This window comes from Salmo salar, chromosome ssa20, assembly GCF_905237065.1.
Source record: "Salmo salar chromosome ssa20, Ssal_v3.1, whole genome shotgun sequence".
Classification (NCBI taxonomy): Eukaryota; Metazoa; Chordata; class Actinopteri; order Salmoniformes; family Salmonidae; genus Salmo; species Salmo salar.
The window spans coordinates 62,713,817-62,737,416 of record NC_059461.1 but is presented as its reverse complement, the minus strand read 5'-3'; the positions used below and the strand labels follow the sequence as shown (position 1 = coordinate 62,737,416).

The 23,600-nt window shown below is 44.8% G+C and overlaps 1 protein-coding gene across 2 annotated transcripts in view; it reads left to right on the top strand.

Moving 5' to 3' along the window:
- Positions 1–23,600, top strand: part of LOC106581048 (septin-4) — a 70,662-nt gene that overhangs the window by 9,914 nt on the left and 37,148 nt on the right. Inside the window, exon 2 of one of the 2 annotated variants that reach the window (XM_014162737.2) lies at positions 5,728–5,735. The exons of the other annotated variant lie outside the window; for it this stretch is intronic. Within the exon in view, the coding sequence (XP_014018212.1) occupies positions 5,728–5,735 (8 nt within the window). The remainder of the gene's footprint in view (positions 1–5,727; positions 5,736–23,600) is intronic. 2 annotated transcript variants of the gene reach the window in all.

Here is a 23,600-nt window from a genome sequence, read left to right as displayed (position 1 = left end):
TTGGCTGCTTTTCCTTCACTCTGCAGTATAACTCATCCCAAACCATCTCAATTGGGTTGAGGTCGGGTGATTGTGGAGGTCATCTGATGCAGCACTCCATCACTCTCCTTCTTGGTCAAATAGCCCTTACACAGCCTGGAGGTGTGTTGGGTCATTGTCCTGTTGAAAAACAAATTATAGTCCCACTAAGCACAAACCAGATGGGATGGCTTATCTCTGCAGAATGCTGTGGTAGCCATGCTGGTTAAGTGTGCCTTGAATTCTAAATAAATCACAGACAGTGTCACCAGCAAAGCACCATCACAACTCCTCCATGCTTCTTGGTGGGAACCACACATGCGGAGATCCTCCGTTCACCTACTCTGCGTCTCACAAAGACACGGCGGTTGGAACCAAAAATCTCAAATTTGGGCTCATCAGACCAAAGGACAGATTTCCACCGTTCTACTGTCCATTTCTTATGTTTCTTGGCCCAAGCAAGTCTTCTTATTATTGGTGTCCATTAGTAGTGGTTTCTTTGCAGCAATTCGACCATGGAGTCCTGACTCCTCTGAACAGTTGATGTTGAGATGTGTCTGTTACTTGAACTCTGAAGCATTTATTTGGGCTGCAATTTCGGAGGCTGGTAACTTTAATGAACTTATTCTCTGCGGCAGAGGTAACTCTGGGTCTTCTTTACTTATGGCGGTCCTCATGAGAGCCTGTTTCCTCATAGCTATTGATGGTTTTTGTGACTGCACTTGAAGAAACTTTCAAAGTTCTTGAAATTTTCCGGTTTGACTGTCCTTCATGTCTTAAAGTAATGATGGACTGTCATTTCTCTTTGCTTATTTGAGCTGTTCTTGCCATAATATGGACTTGGTCTTTTACCAAATAGGGCTATCTTCTGTATACCACCCCTACCTTGTCACAACAACTGATTGGCTCAAACGCATTAACAAGGCACACCTGTTAATTTAAATGCATTCCAGGTGACTACCTCATGAAGCTGGTTGAGAGAATGCCATGAGTGTGCAAAGCTGTCATCAAGTCAAAGGGTGGCTATAAAATATATTTTGATTTGTTTAACACTTTTTTGGTTACAACATGATTCCATATGTGTTATTTCATAGTTTTGATGTCTTCACTATTATTCTACAATGTAGAAAATAGTCAAATTGAAAGAAAAACCCTTGAATGAGTAAGGGTATCCAATCTTTTGACTGATACTACATACATACATACATACATACATACATACATACATACATACATACATACATACATACATACATACAGTGCATTCGTAAAGTATTCTGACCCCTTTACTTTTCCACATTTTGTTACCATACAGCCTTATTCTAAAATTGATTAAATTGTGTTTTTCCCCTCAATTTACACACAATAACCCATAATGACAAAGCAAAAACGGGTTTAAGAAATATTAAAAAAAAAACATATTACATTTCTATAAGTATTCAGATGGTTTACTCAGTACTTTGTAGAAGCACCGTTGGCAGCGATTACAGCCTCGAGTCTTCTTGGGTATGACAGTACAAGCTTGGCACACCTGTATTTGGGGAATTTCTCCCATTCTTCTCTGCAGATCCTCTAAAGCTCTGTCAGGTTGGATGGGGAGCGTCGCTGCACAGTTATTTTCAGGTCTCTCCAGAAATGTTAGATCGGGTTTAAGTCCAGGCTCTGGCTGGGCCACTCAAGGACATTGAGACTTGTCGCGAAGCCACTACTACGTTGTCTTCACCCCAATCTGAGGTTCTGAGCGCTCTGAGCGCTCTGGAGCAGGTTTTCATCAAGGATCTTTCTGTACTTTGCTCGGTTCATCTTTGCCCCAATCCTGACTAGTCTCCCAGTCCCTGCCACTGAAAAACATCACCAATGCATGATGCTGCCACCACCATGCTTCACTGTAGTGATGGTGCCAGGTTTCCTCTATATGTGACGTTTGGCATTCAGGCCAAATAATTCAATATTGGTTTCATCAGACCAGAGAATCTTGTTTCTCATGGTCAGAGTCCTTTAGGTGCCTTTTGGCAAACTCCAAGCGGGCTGTCATGTGCCTTTTACTGAGGAGTGGCTTCCGTCTGGCCACTCTACCATAAAGGCCTGATTGGTGGAGTGCTGCAGATATGGTTGTCCTTCTGGAATGTTCTCCCATCTCCACATAAGAATTCTGGAGCTCTGTCAGACTGACCATCGGGTTCTTGGTCACCTCCCTGACCAAGGCCCTTCTCCCCTGATTGCTCAGTTTGGCTGGGCGGCCAGCTCTAGGAACAGTCTTGGTGGTTCCAAACTTCTTCCATTTAAGAATGATGGAGGCCACTCTGTTCTTGGGGGATCTTCAATGCTGCAGACATTTTTTGGTACCCTTCCCCAGATCTGTCCCTCAACACAATCCTGTCTTGGAGCTCTACAGACAATTCGTTCAACCTCATGGCTTGGTTTTTGCTCTGACATGCACTGTCAACTGTGGAACCTTATATAGACAGGTGTGTGTGCGCCAGGGGCGAAAATCTGATATCCACTTTGGAGGGGACAATTACATGAAATTTTCTCAAGAGCAATTCCTGAGGGGGACACCAAAAGTAGTGCTGTGACACATAGCCTACATTGTAATATGGTAAATGTATATTGAGGAACCAAAGAAATAAGGTGTTTGCCGTATTCCTAACTACCGGTACCCAAAACTACACAACTAATCACAACAGCAATACCATTGCCTTTAACAAATCTTAGTTCAGTCACCAGTTTAAGTTGAGAGTGGGGGTATCCATGGCATTTTCCAATTATGTTCCTATTTTACAAGTCAAAAAATGGAGAACCTTTCATAATGTTGCCAAACAAAGACTCAACAAACTTACCTGAGACTCCCTGTCTCTGCCAGTCTGTCCCTGCATATCTGTCCCCAACTCTGCTGTCTGTGTGCCATCTGTTGCCTGCTCTGCCTAATGACATCATTGTGAAACATTTCCATTAGAATTTCATTTCTTTCTTATGAACATTTTATCAACTAGTCTTTCAGATATTAGGCTACTAGGGTTCTTACTATGCGTTTTGGTGTATTGAAAAATACTCTGTCTGTCTTTTATTTTTCTGCCATTTTTCTACCTGGCTGGCTACACACACAGTGTGTAGGTTATTTACAGTAGGAGATGGGCTTCTATCATCTTCAATCATTCTATATGGGCTTCGATCTAAAAGGTAGCTAGCAAATGTGAAACGGATTAAAATGACAAGAGTTGACAGCTGTACGAGTTCACCATTTACACAACATATGCTGCAACCTTTTGTAATTTTAATAGTTTGTTTCATATTGGCTGGCTTCCAACAATAGCTGAATTTGCAAAGCTAGCGAGCACCAATTCAGTGGTGTTTGCTATAATCTTTGCTACCCGGGTTAAATAAAGGTGAAATTAAATAAATAAAAGTTCCCTTGCGACAATTTAGCTTTTGCAACGAGACCATTAAATATATTTAAGACAATGGTAGATGAGTGTAGTTCTGTTCAGTTTGGACTTCAGTTTATCGCTAACCTTATCACAGGGACTTTGAAGCACTAACTTACATCATCTGCATGCTGATTCCATCTTTGACGACGCCACATAAATGGAATAGGTACTAGCTAGCTTAATAGTTAATATTTGCGAGCTAGCTCTGCATATTCAGCTAGTGTGTGTGTGTGACTGGATGAACCTCACGGCAGTTACGTAGCAAGCTAAGGAACTGGCAGTGGATCAAACCATTGTGAGGCAAAGGGCGGGGGGGTCGCAATCTTTTGAAACTTAAAAACGCGCTATTAAGTGTCTATAATCAGCACAATTGCTTTCATTGCGTATTATTAATATTATTTAAATTACATAGTTATGTTTCAGTGATATATTGGGGGGGACAAATCATATTTTTCCCAGGATGGGGGGGTCGTGTGTCCCCCGTCCCCCCCGGGATTTCCGCCCCTGGTGTGCGCCTTTCCAAATCATGTCCAATCAATTGAATTTACCACAGGTGGACTCCAATCAAGTTGTAGAAACATCTCAAGGATGATCAATGGAAACAGGATGCACCTGAGCTCAATTTCAATTCTCATAGTAATACTAATGGAAAAACGTTTATTAAAAAAAAAAATAATAATTATAAATACATTTGCAAAAATTTCTAAGCCTGTTTTTTTTCACTTTGTCAATATGGTATTGTGTTTAGATTTTTTGTTATATCCATTTTAGAATAAGGCTGGTACGTAGTAAAATGTGGAAAAAGTAATGTGGTCTGAATAGGTTTCCCCATCTTATAATTATATTTTATTTGTCTACTGTCTTGGAAGACGTTTTGTGACATGCCTTGCCAATTGCAATTTTCAAGTAATGCATTTCAATCCGTAAAAGGGTAGACGGACACAACTCACTTGGCCGGGCATTGCAGAGGGACTTTGACCTAAAATGGGGTTTTACTGTAACTTGTTTTAAAAAGAACAAAAACGTGCAGCCCTTTGGTCGGCTGTGGGGATAATTGAGTGAGTGTGGATTAGGAACGTCTGTGTCTGAAGTGATCATAGCATACATTCATACGTGGTGGTGGTGTGAGTCTATAATCTCCTTATACCAGCTCCACATGTCCCCTCTGCTCTGGAGCGTGTGCTCTGTAGCCCCTCTGTAAGCCCAGCAGCCCTGTCTCTGCCTTGCTTTTCATTGAAAAAGTGTTACTGCATGGATGGAAAACTGTACTGAATAGAAAATCTCCAGCACACTGGTGACATTGATGCTCCATATAATCTATGTGGTATCTAGATCACCAGTGTGCTGGATGTTCCTTGCTTTCAGTCAGGCCACATCTCCTGAGAAGGCCTAGGTAGGAATTGTGTGGTTTATGTCAAGCCACTGCCCCTTTTGACGTAGTATGCTGTGTATTGTATAAGCAGTAAGCATGCACTGTGTACAAGCACGCAAAGTCTCTAGTACACACTGAAATATGTGTATACTTTTCTCTCCCTCTCTAACACACATTTGATCTATTCACGCACACAATCACTCTCCTAGATCCACAAACACACTGTCACACACACGCGAACACATACTTGCTATCTCACACTCCCTTGTGTTCTCTCACTCTCTCTCTCTCTCACACACACACACACACACACACATTGCAGTTTTTTAACAGCCAGGGGGTCTTTTAATAGGGATCAACAGCTGGTTAGTCAGACATTCAGTGTCGGCGACCTCGATAGCAATGATAAAGATGCTTTCGTCTTGTCTCCCTGGGTTTGGCTAACAACCAGACTATCCAAGAACAAACCAGGCTACTAGGTAGATCGGTGTTATGATAACATCTCAGTGACATAACCTGGTATTCATCTCCTGTACTTCCCAGCCGAGCCAACACCACAATCTGAATTTAACCAGATCGTATAATACATGAGCCAGATAAAACACAGATTGAGAATAACACCCTTCTGCTCATCCCAGACCACCGCTAACATATTTCTCACTCGCTTAAAGGCCCATTCTCACAGGTGTGAAATTAAGTGTTTAGATAATAAAATATTTATAGAATTGTGTTATGCTGTAATATGTTTTAGACATCTCAGGATTTGATGGAATTTCAGATGGTGTCAATTTGTAGTGTTGTAAATAATGTATTTCCTTTTCCTGTATCCATCAACCTCCTTCAACCTGTGTGTGTGCAATCTGGAACCATCTCCTGCTCTGCCGTCCAATCCAATCTTCCTCTGGACAGATGATGAGGTAAGAAGACATTATTTTTCTTTCTTTTACTCACACGCCTACTGTACACATTGCATCACCATTGGTGATGTTGATTGACAGCCCTGATAATGGTCTGGACCAAGGGGTCGTTAAGGTTCAATAAAAGGAAGCATTTTAAGATTTGCTTGACCTTTTGAGGTACTGAATAGGCCTGCAAGTGACTGATAACAACATGGTGGTTTGGTTAAAGGGAAGCTAACTGTAATTGGTGAAGTGAAAAGGTAATTTTTTACAGTGAAAGGTGTTGAGTTGGGTAATGAATGTTTGCTGTGAGGATTTGTGTTGGACGCCACATACCTGACAGGGTAACAGGTGTACTGCTGTGGAAATGGGTGTGGTCTGCTGTTGAACCCAGTTTGACTAGTTTCATGTCCCACGCAAGGTGACAGCTGAGACATCTTACTGAAGGAGCACCGTGTGTGTGTGTGTGTGTGTGTGTGTGTGTGTGTGTGTGTGTGTGTGTGTGTGTGTGTGTGTGTGTGTGTGTGTGTGTGTGTGTGTGTGTGTGTGTGTGTGTGTGTGTGTGTGTGTGTGTTGACGGTGCCAACTTCCACTCCTACAATTCCACTGTCAGTAGCTTCCCATGAGGGCACCCAGTGAGTGATGGAGCCCTGTCACACAAACACACATCCCAGTGTTGTCTACATCCCACGGCCCTACAGAAGTTTGGGGGAAGAAGGGGAGGTTTGTCTCCAAACACAGCAGACAAACATCTCTGAGGAGGGAGGAGGACAGGGAAAGAAGAGTAGCGGGTAGCTGAGGAGGGGAGTGGATCCATATGGGTGTGTGACAGAGCTGTTCCTTCCTCTAAGCAGCATTCCTTACCCCTGGGACACAAAGTGACTGTAACTGCTGCAGCACCGAGAGGGAACGCCCAGAGAGGAATTTTCAGTTCTCTACGGGATCCAGTCATGAGCTACAAAGAGGGTACAGAGCCACGAGATCGAGTCATGAGCTAGAGGCTAGAGAGCCACTGGATCTACTGGGGTTTAGGTTTATGTAACAACCCCTCCTGGACATGAGAGAAGATCAATGAGGTCTTCAGATCCATGAATGTATTCCCTTTTCATTAAACGTCACTGAGACGTCACTGCAGTGTAGCCTATCCTCTTCCACTGTGACCACCCCTGGCTTCAGCCCAGCACATGCCGGACTCTGGGATGTGGTGGGAAAGAGGGTGGCTGTGGTTTCCTCTCTCTCTAGTCGGAAAAAGACACACACACACACACACACATACACATACACTTTCTCTGAGTGATGATGTCATCACTGTCCCTGGACAGTGCCAGTTCTGGGCAGGGAAGCACAGCAACTGTAATCACAGATCTCTTCACTGTCAACGAGGAAACCGGGGTTTTCTCTCTCTCTCTCACGCGCTCTCTCTGTCTGTCTCTGTCTGTCTGTGGCTTTTAGTCAACCCAGCATTCGGCCTATATCCCTCGCCTTCACTGTGGCCATGGTGGAGGGACGAGGCTATCGTTAGGCTTTATTAGCCTATTAGCTAGCAGCTAGTACGTAGCTACTGCAGTGGATGGAAGCTGGGTGTTTTGTGTGTGTGTGTGTGTGTGTGTGTGTGTGCGCGTGCCAATGGGTATCCTCTGGACGTCGTGTGTGTGTAGCCCCACCCTGTCCATCCCTCGCATGATTGACCATGGTAAGCCAGTGAAGCCAGTTAACACAATGACAACGCCTGTAAAAATAGATGTGGGGTGTCGCCACCAAGCAGGCCTGGCTAGGGATGGGTGGTACGGGTTGGTTTTGATATCATGATTTGCTTTTGATGCTTTTCAACTACTCAAAAGTACTTTGTGATCTAGATCAGGCCTCAACAACTATAGTGTAATTGATTCATGCTCATATCAAAAGTTACAGAATAATAAATTCTATACAGTACAGTTGATACACTGCATGGATGGAATTATATCATCCAATACAGTACATTATCCTAGCTTTCCCTTTATCTGAGGACCCATGCCAAGTAATGGAGCCATTCTTCATCATATTACCAAGCTTTGGGTTATTAGCTAAGTGGGTGGCGTATTGTGTCACTGTCACTGTAACCAGAGTTGTCATTGTGTATTAAGCTCAGTGGGGAAGAGCTTGGGATAAATTATTCTCTCAGCTGGGGAAATGTGGTGTGTGACTGTGACATTGCGATTCGGACACCAAGTCTCTAGATGTGGCGGTGGCATTTTGTGACAGACCACCCTCAGGCTCTGTTTGACAATAGGGGAGGGACTCAATTGAGTTAGGGAGCTGCAAGACACGCAACACCCCACTGCGACACCCAAGGCTGTCGGAAGTCAAGAGCAGAGTGACACTAAGTTAAGAATGAGTGTCTATGAAGAACTTAGAATCAGCTCTCCGGGAGTTGGAATGGGTGCTCAGTTGAAGTTATCTGCCTCTCATCTCATGAGTTAAGAATGTGTCAATGTAGAACTTACAACGATCTACTACACTACAGTACACGGTAGAGGTCGACTGATTATGATTTTTCAACGCCAATACCGATACCGATTATTGGAGGACCAAAAAAGCCCATACCGATTAATCGGCCAATTTTTATTTATTTATTTGTAATAATGGCAATTACAACAATACTGAATGAATACTTATTTTAACTTAATATAATACATCAATAAAATCTATTTAGTCTCAAATAAATAATGAAACATGTTCAATTTGGTTTAAATAATGCAAAAACACAGTGTTGGAGAAGAAAGTAAAAGTGCATTATATGCCATGTAAGAAAGCTAACGTTTAAGTTCCTTGCTCAGAACATGAGAACATATGAAAGCTGGTGGTTCATTTTAACATGAGTCTTCAATATTCCCAGGTAAGAAGTTTTAGGTTGTAGTTATTATAGGAATTATAGGACTATTTCTCTCTATACGATTTGTATTTCATATACCTTTGACTATTGGATGTTCTTATAGGCACTTTAGTATTGCCAGTGTAACAGTATAGCTTCCGTCCCTCTCCTCGCTCCTACCTGGGCTCGAACCAGGAACACATCGACAACAGCCACCCTCGAAGCAGCGTTACCCATGTAGAGCAAGGGAAACAACTCCAAGTCTCAGAGTGAGTGACGTTTGAAACGCTATTAGTGCGCACCCGCTAACTAGCTAGCCATTTCACATCGGTTACATCAGCCTAATCTTGGGAGTTGATAGGCTTGAAGTCATAAACAGCGCAGTGCTTGAAGCACAGCGACGAGCTGCTGGCAAAACGAAAGTGCTGTTTTGAATGAATGCTTACGAGCCTGCTGGTGCCTACCACCGCTCAGTCAGAATGCTCTATCAAATCATAGACTTGATTATAACATAATAACACACAGAAATACGAGCCTTAGTTTCCGGATTCGACCATATTAATGACCTATCACATTTATTCTTTCAGTGAAATACGGAACCGTTCCGTATTTTATCTAACGGGTGGCATCCCTAAATCTAAATATTCCTGTTACATTGCACAATCTTCAATGTTATGTCATAATTACGCCCCCATCTAGCAGAGTGGCTGTGGTTCTATGTTACTTAAGTTCTGTCCCTGCTTAAGTCAGGATGGGCTGTTCATTCTCATCCATTACGAGAAAACACTACACTTAAGTGCAGATCTACATCTATCTGTTTGCCCCACTCTCTTCCTCCCTCTCTCTGCCCCCCCCCCCCACCCCCCCATAAATCCACCCCAGGGGATGCTGGGTAATGAGAGTTGACACTAATGACCTCCTCAGGTTGTTTTGATGCTAGAGCACTTAACCCTTTACCTTCCAACGGCTTGAAGGATGTTTTGTTGTCGTGGATATGCACCTAAAATAATATCCTCTTGATGGACAATAAAAATAGTCTTTATAAATGTTCCTCATTTGTTTCCATATGGAAGTGGTACGCTATAGATTTGAAATTCCAAGTCAAGACGGATGTAAAGTCAGACGAAGGCTCAATACTTTATAACTTCACTTCCTGTGATCAGTCACTACTTCCTGTCCCGACTAGGGCCTGTTAGTTCAGCAGACTCAGAGCTCGGTCCCCATCCAGCTCCACAGATGTCCCATGTCAGTTGGTGGCCACCCTCTGGTCCTCCTTGAGCCTCCATTCCCCAGGCTTTCAGTCGGTCAGAGGGTGACCCGGACATTCCTCGGAACCTCCAAAGAAATGGGCCCTGCCAAGCCTCTCTCTCTCCTCTGTCCCCCCAACAGAGAGGGGCCTGGCTATAAATATACCCCAGCTTGATTCCCATGGCCCCTACTGGGGTCCCAGCAGTCACCCAGCTGGCCAGGGCGGGGGGGGGCACCACCAGGCTTGGGCCAGAGAAGCCACCATCCTGCTCCAACTACCTCAGAAAGGATGAGGGTTGTGGAGGAGGATGGGGGAGGGGTAGATGTTGAATGGGGTCAGATAGGATTAAAAGGTCCTGTAAATCCTCTACAGTTTAAATGTGACTAGTGGTCAACTTCTTTCCTTTTTTAAGGATGAGCCTTAAAAACCTGTCTGCTGTCCATCCTAGAGATTATCCCTGTTGACATACAGTATGTTGGGTAGTTTTCTGACACCGTGATTGCATTTGGAGCTGCAGAAAAAGAGCATGCCAGGTCTGTGTGTGAATCGTCATCTATTCTGTGTTGAGCTGAATTCTCTTCTCTAGAGTGTTAGAATTGTTTAGTAGTTGCTGCATTTTCGCACACAACAGATGCTAAATTCCCAGTAACTTCTAGATATGGGTAAAAGGTGGTTTTGGGGGAATCCTTTTCAATCCCAGCAACTGTAATGTAATGCTTACTGCAAACCAACAGACAGACACTGATCCCTAATCGTTTGCATGCGTGCTCTGGGCTCTCATTCTCTCTGACAAACTCCCTGCCTATATGCTATTGCTGACTTCTATCTACTGTAGACTGAATTCCCGTCTAGGCTGTATATCACAGAGAGAGCTAGATGTGAGGATTGATTGACTGGCGTGTTTGTGCTGAATTTGAGGCTCTGACACAGACACCCGATCCTGTCAGTCTGCTGTATGGGGAGCTGAGTGATGGAACACTAACTACAACGCTGCTCTCTGCATTCTAACATCCAGACGTTCTATCATTCCAACTAAATGAAGCAGAGCAGACTGACTGAGTCACTCCCTGTCAGACCGAGGCAGTGGTATATCTGATCTGCAGTATGGTAACTCCACCTGACTGTCTGTGAGATCCTGTTTAAGCTAATAAGACTTGTGAAGGTTTGTGAAGCAGTTGGTGTAGAACCGTTACTGACATCTTTCTTTATGGTTGTTCATGAGCCAAACAATGTTCTCACGTTTCATTGCTCCACAAAGATCACTCAACGGTGTGACAATGACCTCTGAGAATTTTTCTTTGGTCTCAGCCTCTCGGGAATAAACCTCAGAACAACAAACCCAAGTGTGGCGTCTCTGCTTCGGCCGAGGGCGTGCGAGACGAGGTGACACAGCGCTTCTGGAACCAGCGCAGCGGGCGAGGCTTAATGCTACCCAGCTGCAGCTGCGCCCCTGAACACTTCCAGATGCCCCCAAGATGCACCAGGTCAGCATGAGGAAATGCCAGGCGAGCCAAGAGGAGGGGAAGGGTAGATAAAAGGATAATAAACGAGGGGAAGAGTGGAGGGAATGATAAATGAGAAGGCAATAGGAGAGGAGAAGAGTAGATGGACAGGGAGACGAAGAGTAAAGGGCAGATGAGGAGAGACAGACAAGGGACCACGCCAACTCAGCCACTGGCATCCAGTGTGCCTAGACTGGACCAAACCACTAGTTACTCAATAGTCATTCCATCCCATCCATCGGAGACAGACCGAGAGACAGGAGGGCTGCTCCTGCATGGTGAGGATTTAGAGGCTTGGTGTAGTAATAACTGTAGCATGGAATGCGGTAGCTTGCTGTGACATGATGATGGATGGAATTTGTTGGTATTTTATTAGGATCCCCATTTAGCTGTTGAAAAAGCAGCAGCTACTCTTCCTGGGGTCCACATGAAACATGACATAATACAGAACATTAATAGACAAGGACAGAATTACATCAATAAAAAATAAATAAAAGGCACACGTAGCCTACATCAATGCATACACACAAACGATCTAGTTAAATAGGGGAGAGGCGTTGTACCGTGAGGTGTTGCTTTATCTGGGGGTTTTAAACCAGGTTTGCTGTTTATTTGAGGAATATGAGATGGGATGGAGTGCAATAATGACTCTATATAATACTGTACGCTTTCTTGAATTTGTTCTGGATTTGAGGGGGGAAAAGACCCCTGGTGGCATGTCTGGTGGGGTAAGTGTGTGTGTCAGACCTGTGTGTAAGTTGACTATGCAAACAATTTGGGATTTTCAATTCATTAATGTTTCTTATAAAAAGAAGAAGTGATGCAGTCAGTCTCTCCTCAACTCTTAGCCAAGAGAGACTGGCATGCATAGTATTTATATCAGCACTCTGATTACAATGAAGAGCAAAATGTGCCGCTCTGTTTTGGGCCAGCTGCAGCTTAACTAGGTCTTTCCTTGCAGCACTGGACCACACGACAGGACAATAATCAAGATTAGACAAAACTAGAGACTGCAGAACTTGCTTTTTGGAATGTGGTGTCAAAAAGGCAGAGCATCTCTTTATTAAATGACAGGAGGGAGGTAGGGGTAAGAGGGAAAGGGGTGTAGACGGCACCATTTGTATATGGGAACGTTATGATGTGGTAGAAATTGGTGGAGCTACTACACTTAGGATGCATCTCAATAGTCAGATAACATTTATTTTTTACATTTTAGTCATTTTAGCAGACGCTCTTATCCAGAGCGACTTACAGTAGTGAATGCATACATTTCATTTCATAATTTTTTTTCCCGTACTGGCCCCCCGTGGGAATCGAACCCACAACCCTGGCGTTGCAAACACCATGCTCAACCAACTGAGCTACAGTTGATGACCGGTATTGGAGGCTAGACTGATTCACAGGCCAGCCACAGAACTCCTGTGGAGTCTCAGCCCAGTGAAGTGTGTAGGGGGGACAGCAGCGGTAGCAGTAGTAGAAGCCAGACGGTTGGTCAGTGAGGTGTGTGCGTGTGATCCGTGTTGTTCCCTATTTCCTGGGCTTTGAACGGCTGCCCTTTGAAACTTAATTTCCTTCAAGTCGCCACACTACCCTCCCTGTCCCACCCTGTCATTTAGACACAGCCAAAATAAGCAGGAGACCCCAGCATCTCTCTGAACACACACACCCTCCGTCCCACACACACACACACACACACACACACACCACTCCATCCCACTCACTCACTCAAACACACGGCTCATAAAACTATCCCATTACACATGAGATAGATCTCCCACACGGTTTACATCTAGTCCATGACTCTCCAACAGTCTATCTCTTCCCGTAGGACTATTGTAGGTTTGTCTCAGTACTGTATCCCTGCCTGTACTACTGTAGGTTTGTCTCAGTACTGTATCCCTGCCTGTACTACTGTAGGTTTGTCTCAGTACTGTATCCCTGCCTGTACTACTGTAGGTTTGTCTCAGTACTGTATCCCTGCCTGTACTACTGTAGGTTTGTCTCAATACTGTGTCCCTGCCTGTACTACTATAGGTTTGTCTCAGTACTGTATCCCTGCCTGTACTACTGTAGGTTTGTCTCAGTACTGTATCCCTGCCTGTACTACTGTAGGTTTGTCTCTGTGTACGAGACTGACTGTGGGTTTGTAATACTAAACCTTACACTTCCCTTCTGAAACCTATACACACACGCTCTGACATCCGAAACCAAACCACAAACACAAAGCCATCTAGCCATCATTTGTTAATATTTACAACATATGTAGAGTTCCATGCAGGGCAGGCTACTGCAGGGTTGCTTTATGTCATACATTGGCAGTGGCCAGCCTAGTCCCAGCTATGTCCTTCTGTCTTTTAACAGTTGGTTTTTCATAATAGTTGACATTTCTGTAATTATCTATATTACTCACTTGGACAGATGCCCTGCCACAGACAGTTTTGAGCTGTGTGTGTATAATATTAGAGTTCTGTTGGAATAAAGACTATCAATAGGAATTTGATCTGCTCTTTCTGGCTACGGTTCTGTTCATCTGTAATAACAATTCTGTATGTATCATCTGTCATAGCACCATCCCTGTCTGAATCTCTGTGCTGACAAGTATGAGATGTTAGCATTATGTGAGTAAGGAGGACCACATTACAGTTGTTTTACCTGTCCTGTGTCTGTCCCAATGTCTGATTTGAACATATGAACCCAAAGAGACTTTGGATTCACACACGTGCTTTTCCTACCGACTGTGTGTGTGATGGAGCTAGGGGGCGTAGTGTGATGGAGGGGGCGTAGTGTGATGGAGGGGGCGTAGTGTGATGGAGGGGGCGTAGTGTGATGGAGGAGCCAGGGGGCGTAGTGTGATGAAGGAGCCAGGGGGAGTAGTGTGATGGAGGAGCCGTCGTGTGATTGAGGAGCTAGGGGGCGTAGTGTGATGGAGAAGCCAGGGGGCGTAGTGTGATGGAGCAGCCAGGGGGCGTAGTGTGATGGAGCAGCCAGGGGGCGTAGTGTGATGGAGCAGCCAGGGGGCGTAGTGTGATGGAGGAGCCAGGGGGCGTAGTGTGATGGAGGAGCCAGGGGGCGTAGTGTGATGGAGCAGCCAGGGGGCGTAGTGTGATGGAGCAGCCAGGGGGCGTAGTGTGATGGAGGAGCCAGGGGGCGTAGTGTGATGGAGGAGCCAGGGGGCGTAGTGTGATGGAGGAGCCAGGAGGCGTAGTGTGATGGAGGAGCCAGGAGGCGTAGTGTGATGGAGCAGCCAGGGGGCGTAGTGTGATGGAGCAGCCAGGGGGCGTAGTGTGATGGAGCAGCCAGGGGGCGTAGTGTGATGGAGGAGCCAGGGGGCGTGGTGTGATGGAGCAGCCAGGGGCGTAGTGTGATGGAGGATCCAGGGGGCGTAGTGTGATGGAGGATCCAGGGGGCATAGTGTGATGGAGGATCCAGGGGGCGTAGTGATGGAGCAGCCAGGGGGCGTAGTGTGATGGAGCAGCCAGGGGCGTAGTGTGATGGAGCAGCCAGGGGGCGTAGTGTGATGGAGCAGCCAGGGGGCGTAGTGTGATGGAGCAGCCAGGGGGCGTAGTGTGATGGAGCAGCCAGGGGCGTAGTGTGATGGAGGATCCAGGGGGCGTAGTGTGATGGAGGATCCAGGGGGCGTAGTGTGATGGAGCAGCCAGGGGGCGTAGTGTGATGGAGCAGCCAGGGGGCGTAGTGTGATGGAGGATCCAGGGGGCGTGGTGTGATGGAGCAGCCAGGGGGCGTGGTGTGATGGAGCAGCCAGGGGGCGTGGTGTGATGGAGCAGCCAGGGGGCGTGGTGTGATGGAGCCGCCAGGGGGCGTAGTGTGATGTGCGTGTTGGGGCACAGTGTGTGTGTGTGTGTGTGTGTGTGTGTGTGTGTGTGTGTTTTGGTACTGCGGGACTGTGGTGCAGAACAACAACACTCAAAATGTCTTATTGAGAGATGAAAGAGGAACACAACATTCCAAACCCTGTCCTCTTTACCTGTCCTCCTCCCTCCCCTCTTCATTTCATTTCCACCTCTCAATCTCTTTTTTTGTCCTGTGTGAAATGGAAGAGATCATTTTACACACACACACACCCTGAGATGTCTGTGGCATCTTGACCTCCCTGTTATCTGGTAGTACAACCCTGACCACATTCTATATCACTCCCAGATTCCAGCTCTCTTTCATGGTCTACGCCCTCGCACACATACACACACACACACACACATAACAGCTAATGTATGTCCTTGGTTGCTCCATTTACTTCTGCTGTGTGAGGTATACTGTAGCTAATTACAGACACTATTCTGATAACCAACGTGTGTGCACGCATGCAAATTCATGTGAGATGTTGGTTCTTTGAAGGGTACAGCGAGGACACACCATGGATGCCCATTCCGGGGTTTACATTTTTAAACGGATACTAAAGACCATATTCAACTAATGACTTCCTCATTTCTACCAGTAAAACCTCTTCCATCTCCTTTTAGACTCTGGTCATTTAAGGGGAGCTGGGAAAACATCTGGGGAGGAGACCGACTGCTAGGTCTAGGGTTAGGCCTTGCCATGGGCAACCCTTTAATGAAGTTATCAAGAGAGCAGAGCAGCGGTGCCCTGTCTGTTTATCAAAGAAAAGGTCCCGGAGTTCACTTACCTCTTCTCTCTGGTCTCTGTCCAATTCAATGTCCTCCCAAGTCAGTTTCAAAGGGAATGTCTTAGGAAAGTGCAAATGATGTTAAGTGTTTGACGAACAGCTTGATAGAATATGATTGATCAAATTGGTTTGAATTTAAACCTGGTCTGAAGAACACTGTAGAACTTGTTTGCCTATAGACGAGTTGGTTGTTTAGCAACAAAACCAATGCGTACGCAACTATGGGGAAAAGCAGACTAGGTTGGCTTAGATTGTTGACAATATTTTGTTTCCAATGTTTATTTAAAAAAAGTTGTACAGTGAGCACTTTTCTCTCAAACACGTCTTTACAGTTTTTGGTTAGCTAACTAGCTAGCAAATTGTAGCCATATTAGCATAGACATGACATCAGTCAAAAACACCTCAAAATAAGACTTGTATCAAGAACATGATCAAATGAGCTGAATCCAGCCACTTACAATTTACCACATGGCAGTTTCTTGTCATTGTTGTTAGCTATCTGGCCATCCAGAACCATAACATCACACGGCCTTCAGTTACTGTATTTCAAGAAACTCTGGTATTTCAAGTGTTCTGGAATGCCCTCTATTGTTCCTCTATCATGGAAACAGGATTAAAGCTTTCCATGAGCAGAGAAGTAAATAGAATGCCCTAAGCATCTTACTGCAGCACAACTCTCTTCCTCTCCACAGTCAGACTTCTCACCACCTGTTCTGTTCCACTGCTGTCACGACAACGGAAGACTGGCACCTGCCCCCTTGTGCCGCCCGGGCCATCTACGATATCTATTTAACCATGGAATGTGACCAGTTAGTGTTGAGTACAGAATGAAATCCAACTGGCAAGCCGAGTATAAGTTATGGACAGAGTAAGTTAGACAGTCTGTGACTGGGGAGGAGGGTCTATAGAAGTTTACTGTGCACAGATTGTTTTTGTGTGTGTGAATTTCGTCTCATGACCACAGGGGACAATAGAGTTACTGATTGTGGGTTAGGAATGACCGTGGGTTTGGTCAATTGGGCATTCTTTATAACATAGCACCCAGAGCTGTGTCTTACTAATGTAAAATGATAGTTGTAAAAGTACATCTATTACTTTGTCTTGTGACATTGTTCTCTCTCTGAATAGTTGTAGCATGAGTTGGCCTGGAGAGAGAGAGACTGGCATTGCATAACATCACATCATAAGACAGACGGTGGATGTCAACCACACATCACACAAACAAAGCAAACCTCATACTCATACATGACCAAGATTCCTGTGTGATACCAAGAAGCAGTTAAATATTTATTCTGTCACAATAAAACGAGGGAGATTTATGCATTAATTACAGTTTGGGAAGTTTTTCTGTTCCAAAAACATCCCTGACTGTGAATATGGCCCCAGGTTGTTTTGGGACATCTTGCTATGCCAAGTTGAACATCTTTGACCGAATGTAACATCTTTGGCCAAGTTGAACATGATTTAACAGTTTCTTCTGTTTCACTTGGAGCTACCCACTAGCTATTCTTCTATGAATGTTCCCAGAATATCTTTTGGCAGTGTTAAGTTATTGTGCCTTTGATGTGAGGCACAAAACCCTCTGCTCTGCACTTCTCCCTCCCTCTCTGCCCTCCTTGACCATGACACTTTGGCTTTAAACGGCAGCTGTATAAGTGTGACAGTGAGGCAGATTTGGAGTGAATTAGCAAGATGGATTTTTCTGCTTCCGTCTGCCTGCTCTACTTGGGCCGGGACTGGCTTGGCCCATCGTGCCAGGTCTGCTTGGGACTGGGAAAGAGACTTGCTTGAACTATAATGTCTGGACTTTAAACTATTAATAGTTAAAGCCTGAGAATTCAGACTGAGGTCAGCAGCATTGAGATTCCTCCAGCAGCGCAAGAGAGGGAGGGAAAATCCACTCTTATATGATGCATTTTTTAAATTGTTGAGTTATTTATACATGATAATGTTGTAGGAGCCATTTTGCTAGTAGGCAGAGATGGCCCCTGCAACAATAGCTCCATAGACGAAAGACAACGGAATCCACAAGTTCTCCATCCCTCAGTAAATTATCCTGCTGCCTATGTCTATATTTGTAGTTTTTTATATGTTCCTCGGCGGTGGAAAATACTTCAGCCCACTAGCCCTCTGCAATGGAAAGTACTTCAGCCCATGTGTCCTCAAAGGACGAAAATAAATCATGCCTTTTTCATTTGAGGTGAGAGATTTTAAAGTGTGTGGCATGTGCCTTACTGTACCGAGCCTGTGGAGAGACTTTACAGATGAGATGGATTTCAAAGTGAGTGAGTTGATGTCCCTCTCAGAGCGTACTTATTTTGGAGTCTTCTCATTGGGTGGCCTGGAACCAAGCAAAATGCTTTTCGTGTGCTTAGGTATTTTGTAAGTGATCCCTAGCCTATATACATAAGGGGTTCCAAGGTTTTTAAAAAATGCAAGAAAAGGAAGCTAGGTTTGCACTAACCCCAGTACTTTGTGTCATGTGAATTATTATATCTGATGGTAGAGCTTAGCACCTCTAAGACCCTGTCGATTTTTCCATTGTCAGTTGGTAAGAAAATATGACAGATCTGGAACTGAAAATCATGAATGTTGGTAAACTGTTTGAACATCCAACTTAATCCCTTTTAACCTGTCCAAAAACAGCTTGTTAAAACACATTTCATTTTAATAATGGAAAGAAAAACACTTGTAAGACACCCTCAGATCTTACTGCTGTAACTTCCCTCTCATTTCCAGACGTTTGACAGACAAGTAGTTGTTTAATCTTAGAGGCATGGTATTTCATTTATTTCATTTATTTCACTTTCTAAAATAGTTATGGTTCTCTTTATCTGTTGCCCTGCTGTTAGAAGATGGATAAATTGCTTAATTTCTCTGGCTATGAACAGTGTTATGCTAATAAGACACGGAAATGTACTGGAAATGTAACACTGTGAGAACTGACAGAATACAGACAAATAGACACTCGTAGCCAGACAGACCCCGTACTGACTGTACATGCACATTTAGCATGGGAGCGTGACCTTTTGCGTTAGCTAGTTGAATCAGACATGCATGCACTCCACACACACAATACATTAAGATGAAACGGAGAATGTGTGAGAAAGGAAGAAGGCACAGAATGTGAGAGAAAGAGATTGCTCGTTTAGCACACACACACACATTCCAGCAAGACCTTTCTGTTTTCAGTGGTTCCTCATGGTTTTATCTCCGTGTCTGAGAGCTCTGTGTTCTCTGGTCAGATGGCCTGTTCTGAACTTTACATACCATATTAGTTCATTCACCATGTGGCTCAACAACCTCCCAGTTACAGCAACCACAATCCACTAACAGCAGGATCCAGTGCAACTGTGGGATGCAAACTGTATATACAGTTGAAGTCGGAAGTTTACATACACTTAGGTTGGAGTCATTAAAACTCGTTTTTCAACCACTCCACAAATTTCTTGTTAACAAACTATAGTTTTGGCAAGTGGGTTAGGACATCTTCTTTGCATGACACAAGTCATTTTTCCAACAATTGTTTACAGACAGATTATTTCACTTATAATTCACTGTGTCACAATTCCAGTGGGTCAGAAGTTTACATACACTAAGTTGACTGTGACTTAAAACAACTTGGAAAATTCTTGAAAATTATGTCATGCTTTAGAAGATTCTGATAGGCTAATTGACATAATTTGAGTCAATTAGAGGTGTACCTGTGGATGTATTTCAAGGCCTACCTTGCTTGACATCATGGGGAAATCAAAAGAAATCAGCCAAGACCTCAAAAAATTGTAGACCTCCACAAGTCTGGTACATCCTTTGGAGCAATTTCCAAACGCCTGAAGGTACCTGGTTCATCTGTACAAACAATAGTACGCAAGTATAAACACCATGGGACCACACAGCCATCATACCTCTCAGGAAGGAGATGCGTTCTGTTTCCTAGAGATGAACGTACTTTGGTGCGAAAAGTGCAAATCAATCCCAGAACAACAGCAAAGGACCTTGTGAAGATGCTGGAGGAAACGGGTACAAAAGTATCTATATCCACAGTAAAACGAGCCATATATCGACATAACCTGAAAGGCTGCTCAGCAAGGAAGAAGCCACTGCTCCAAAACCGCCATAAAAAAGATGGACTACGGTTTGCAACTGTACATGGGGACAAAGATCGCACTTTTTGGAGAAATGTCCTCTGGTCTGATGAAACAAAAATAGAACTGTTTGTCCATATTGACCATCGTTATGTTTGGAGGAAAAAGGGGGAGGCTTGCAAGCCAAAGAACACCATCCCAACCGTGAAGCACGGGGGTGGCAGCATCATGTTGTGGGGGTGCTTTGCTGCAGGAGGGACTGGTGCACTTCACAAAATAGATGGCATCATGAGGAATTAAAATTATGTGGATCTATTGAAGCGACATCAGTCAGGAAGTTAAAGCTTGGTTGCAAATGGGTCTTCCAAATGGACAATGACCCCAAGCGTACTTCCAAAGTTGTGGCAAAATGGCTAAAGGACAACAAAGTCAAGGTATTGGAGTGGCCATCACAAAGCCCTGACCTCAATCCTATAGAAAATTTGTGGGCAGAACTGAAAAAGTGTGTGAGCAAGGAGGCCTACACACCTGACTCAGTTACACCAGCTCTGTCAGGAGGAATGGAGCAAAACATGCACCTCTGGAACGGTCGTTAAGACACTAACAGCTTACAGACGGTAGGCAATTAAGGTCACAGTTATTAAAACTTAGGACACTAAAGAGGCCTTTCTACTGACTCTGAAAAACATCAAAAGAAATATGCCCAGGGTCCCTGATCATCTACGTGAATGTGCCTTAGGCATGCTGCAAGGAGGCATGAGGACTGCAGATGTGGTCAGGGCAATAAATTGCAATGTCCGTACTGTGAGACGCCTAAGACAGCGCTATAGGGAGACAGGACGGACAGCTGATCGTCCTCGCAGTGGCAGACCACGTGTAACAACACCTGCACAGGATCTGTACATCCGAACGTCACACCTGTGGGACAGGTACAGGATGGCAACAACAACTGCCCAAGTTACACCAGGAACGCACAATCCCTCCATCAGTGCTCAGACTGTCCGCAATAGGCTGAGAGAGGCTGGACTGAGGGCTTGTAGGCCTGTTATAAGGCAGGTCCTCTCCAGACATCACCGGCAACAACGTCGCCTATGGGCACAAACCCACCATCGCTGGACCAGACAGGACTGGCAAAAAGTGCTATTCTCTGACGAGTCGCGGTTTTGTTTCACCAGGGGTGATGGTCGGATTCGCGTTTATTGTCAAAGGAATGAGTGTTACATCGAGGCCTGTACTCTGGAGTGGGATTGCTTTTGGAGGTGGAGGGTCTGTCATGGACTGGGGCGGTGTGTCACAGCATCATCAGACTGCCTGCAATGACAACAAGCTCAATCTCAACGCTGTGTGTTACAGGGAAGACATCTTCCTCCCTCATGTGGTACCCTTCCTGCAGGCTCATCCTGACATGACCCTCCAGCATGACAATGCCACCAGCCATACTGCTCGTTCGGTGCGCGATTTCCTGCAAGACAGGAATGTCAGTGTTCTGCCATGGCCAGCGAAGAGCTCGGCTCTCAATCCCATTGAGCTCGTCTGGGACCTGTTGGATCGGAGGGTGAGGGCTAGGGCCAGTCTCCCCAGACATGTCTGGGAACTTTCAGGTGCCTTGGTGGAAGAGTGGGGTAACCTCTCATAGCAAGAACTGGCAAATCTGGTGCAGTCTATGAGGAGGAGATGCACTGCAGTACTTAATGCAGCTGGTGGCCACACCAGATACTGACTTACTTTTGACTCCCCCCCCCCCCCCCTTTTGTTCAGGGACACATTATTCCATTTCTGTTAGTCACATGTCTGTGGAACTTGTTCAGTTTATGTTTCAGTTGTTGAATCTTATGTTCATACAAATATTTACACATGTTAAGTTTGCTGAAAATAAGCACAGTTCACAGTGAGAGGACGTTTCTTTTTTTTGCTGAGTTTACATGCATACATATATACATACATGCACACACTGAGCGCACAGTTTATTAGGTACACCCACCTAGTACCGGGACGGACCCCCCTTTGCCTCCTGAACAGCCTGAATTATTTGGGGCGTTCTACATGGTGTTGGAAATGTTCCACAGGGGTGTTGGTCCGTGCTGACCTGATGGCATCACACAGTTGCTGCAGACTGGACAGTGGTACATTCATGCTGCGAACAGCCTGTTCCATCTCACCCCAAAGATGCTGTATTGGGTTGAGGTCTGGGAACTGTGCAGGCCACTCAAGTAAACTGAACTCGCTGTCATGTTCCAGGCAATGTTTTTCCTATCCTCAGTTGTCCGCGTGCCCACTGGAGACACTTCGTGTTTTTAGTCGATAAGCGTGGAACCCGCTTTGGGCATCTAATGCAATAATCCATCCATAACAAGGATCGACGAGTTATGCGTTCCGAGATTTCGTTTTACACACCACTGTTGTACTGCGCCGTTATTTGCCTGTTTGTGGCCCGTCTGTTAGCTTGCACGATTCTTGCCATTCTCCTTCGACCGCTCATTAGCAAGCTGTTTTCGCCCACAGTACTTCCCACTGACTGGATGTTTTTTGTTTGTCACGCCATTCTCTGTAAACCATAGCCACTGCGCCATTTCTGATATACTGGATCCGGCACTCTTGGCACTGATGATCATACCACGCTCAAAGTCTCCTTAGGTCACTCGTTTTGCCCATTTAATCAAACAATAACTGAATTCCTCTGACTGTCTGCCTGCTTTATATTGCAAGCCAGGACCACGTGATTCACTGTCTGTAGGAGTAATCCTCCATTTTGGTGAACAGGGTGGTGTACCTAATAAACTTTGTAAATACCAGTCAAAAGTTTTGACACACCTACTCATTCCAGGGTTTCTTTATTTTTACTATTTTCTACATTGTAGAATAATAGTGAAGACATCAAAACTATGAAATAACCCATATGGAATCATGTAGTATCCAAAAAAAGTGTTAAACAAATGAAAATATATTTTATATTTGAGATTCTTCAAAGTAGCCACCCTTTGCCTTGATTACAGCTTTGCACACAGCTTTGCGCACACACACACAAAAAAAGAAAAACCCTTGAATGAGTAGGTGTGTCCAAACTTTTGACTGGTACTGTGTATACTAAGTATGTTTAAGCCATTTGAACAATATAGCCTCAGTATACTATATTTATATGCTCTGTATGTTTATGGCACTGCTGCTTAGTGTGTGGAGATGGAAATTGAGGAGGTTGTGGTTAGAGTAGGCCTAGTATAGATGATATGTACAAGCCCAGGTCTCGGTTCTCTCTCTCTCTCTATTTTACACACACACACACACACACACACACACACACACACACACACACACACACACACACACACACACACTCTCTCTTGCTCTCTCCCACAGTCTCCACCCCCTCTCAATCTCCATCCTACACTCTTTTGCCCAGGGTAATCGATCTTCCATCCTTGTGTGGTCTTGCCTGTAAAGGAGTGGTGGAGTTAAAACAGCCTCCATAGAAAAACAGTCCACAAGGACATACAGTATAATGTAGTGGATATAAACAGTAGTTTATCTGGAGGCTTTATCTGTCTCAGGCTCCATGT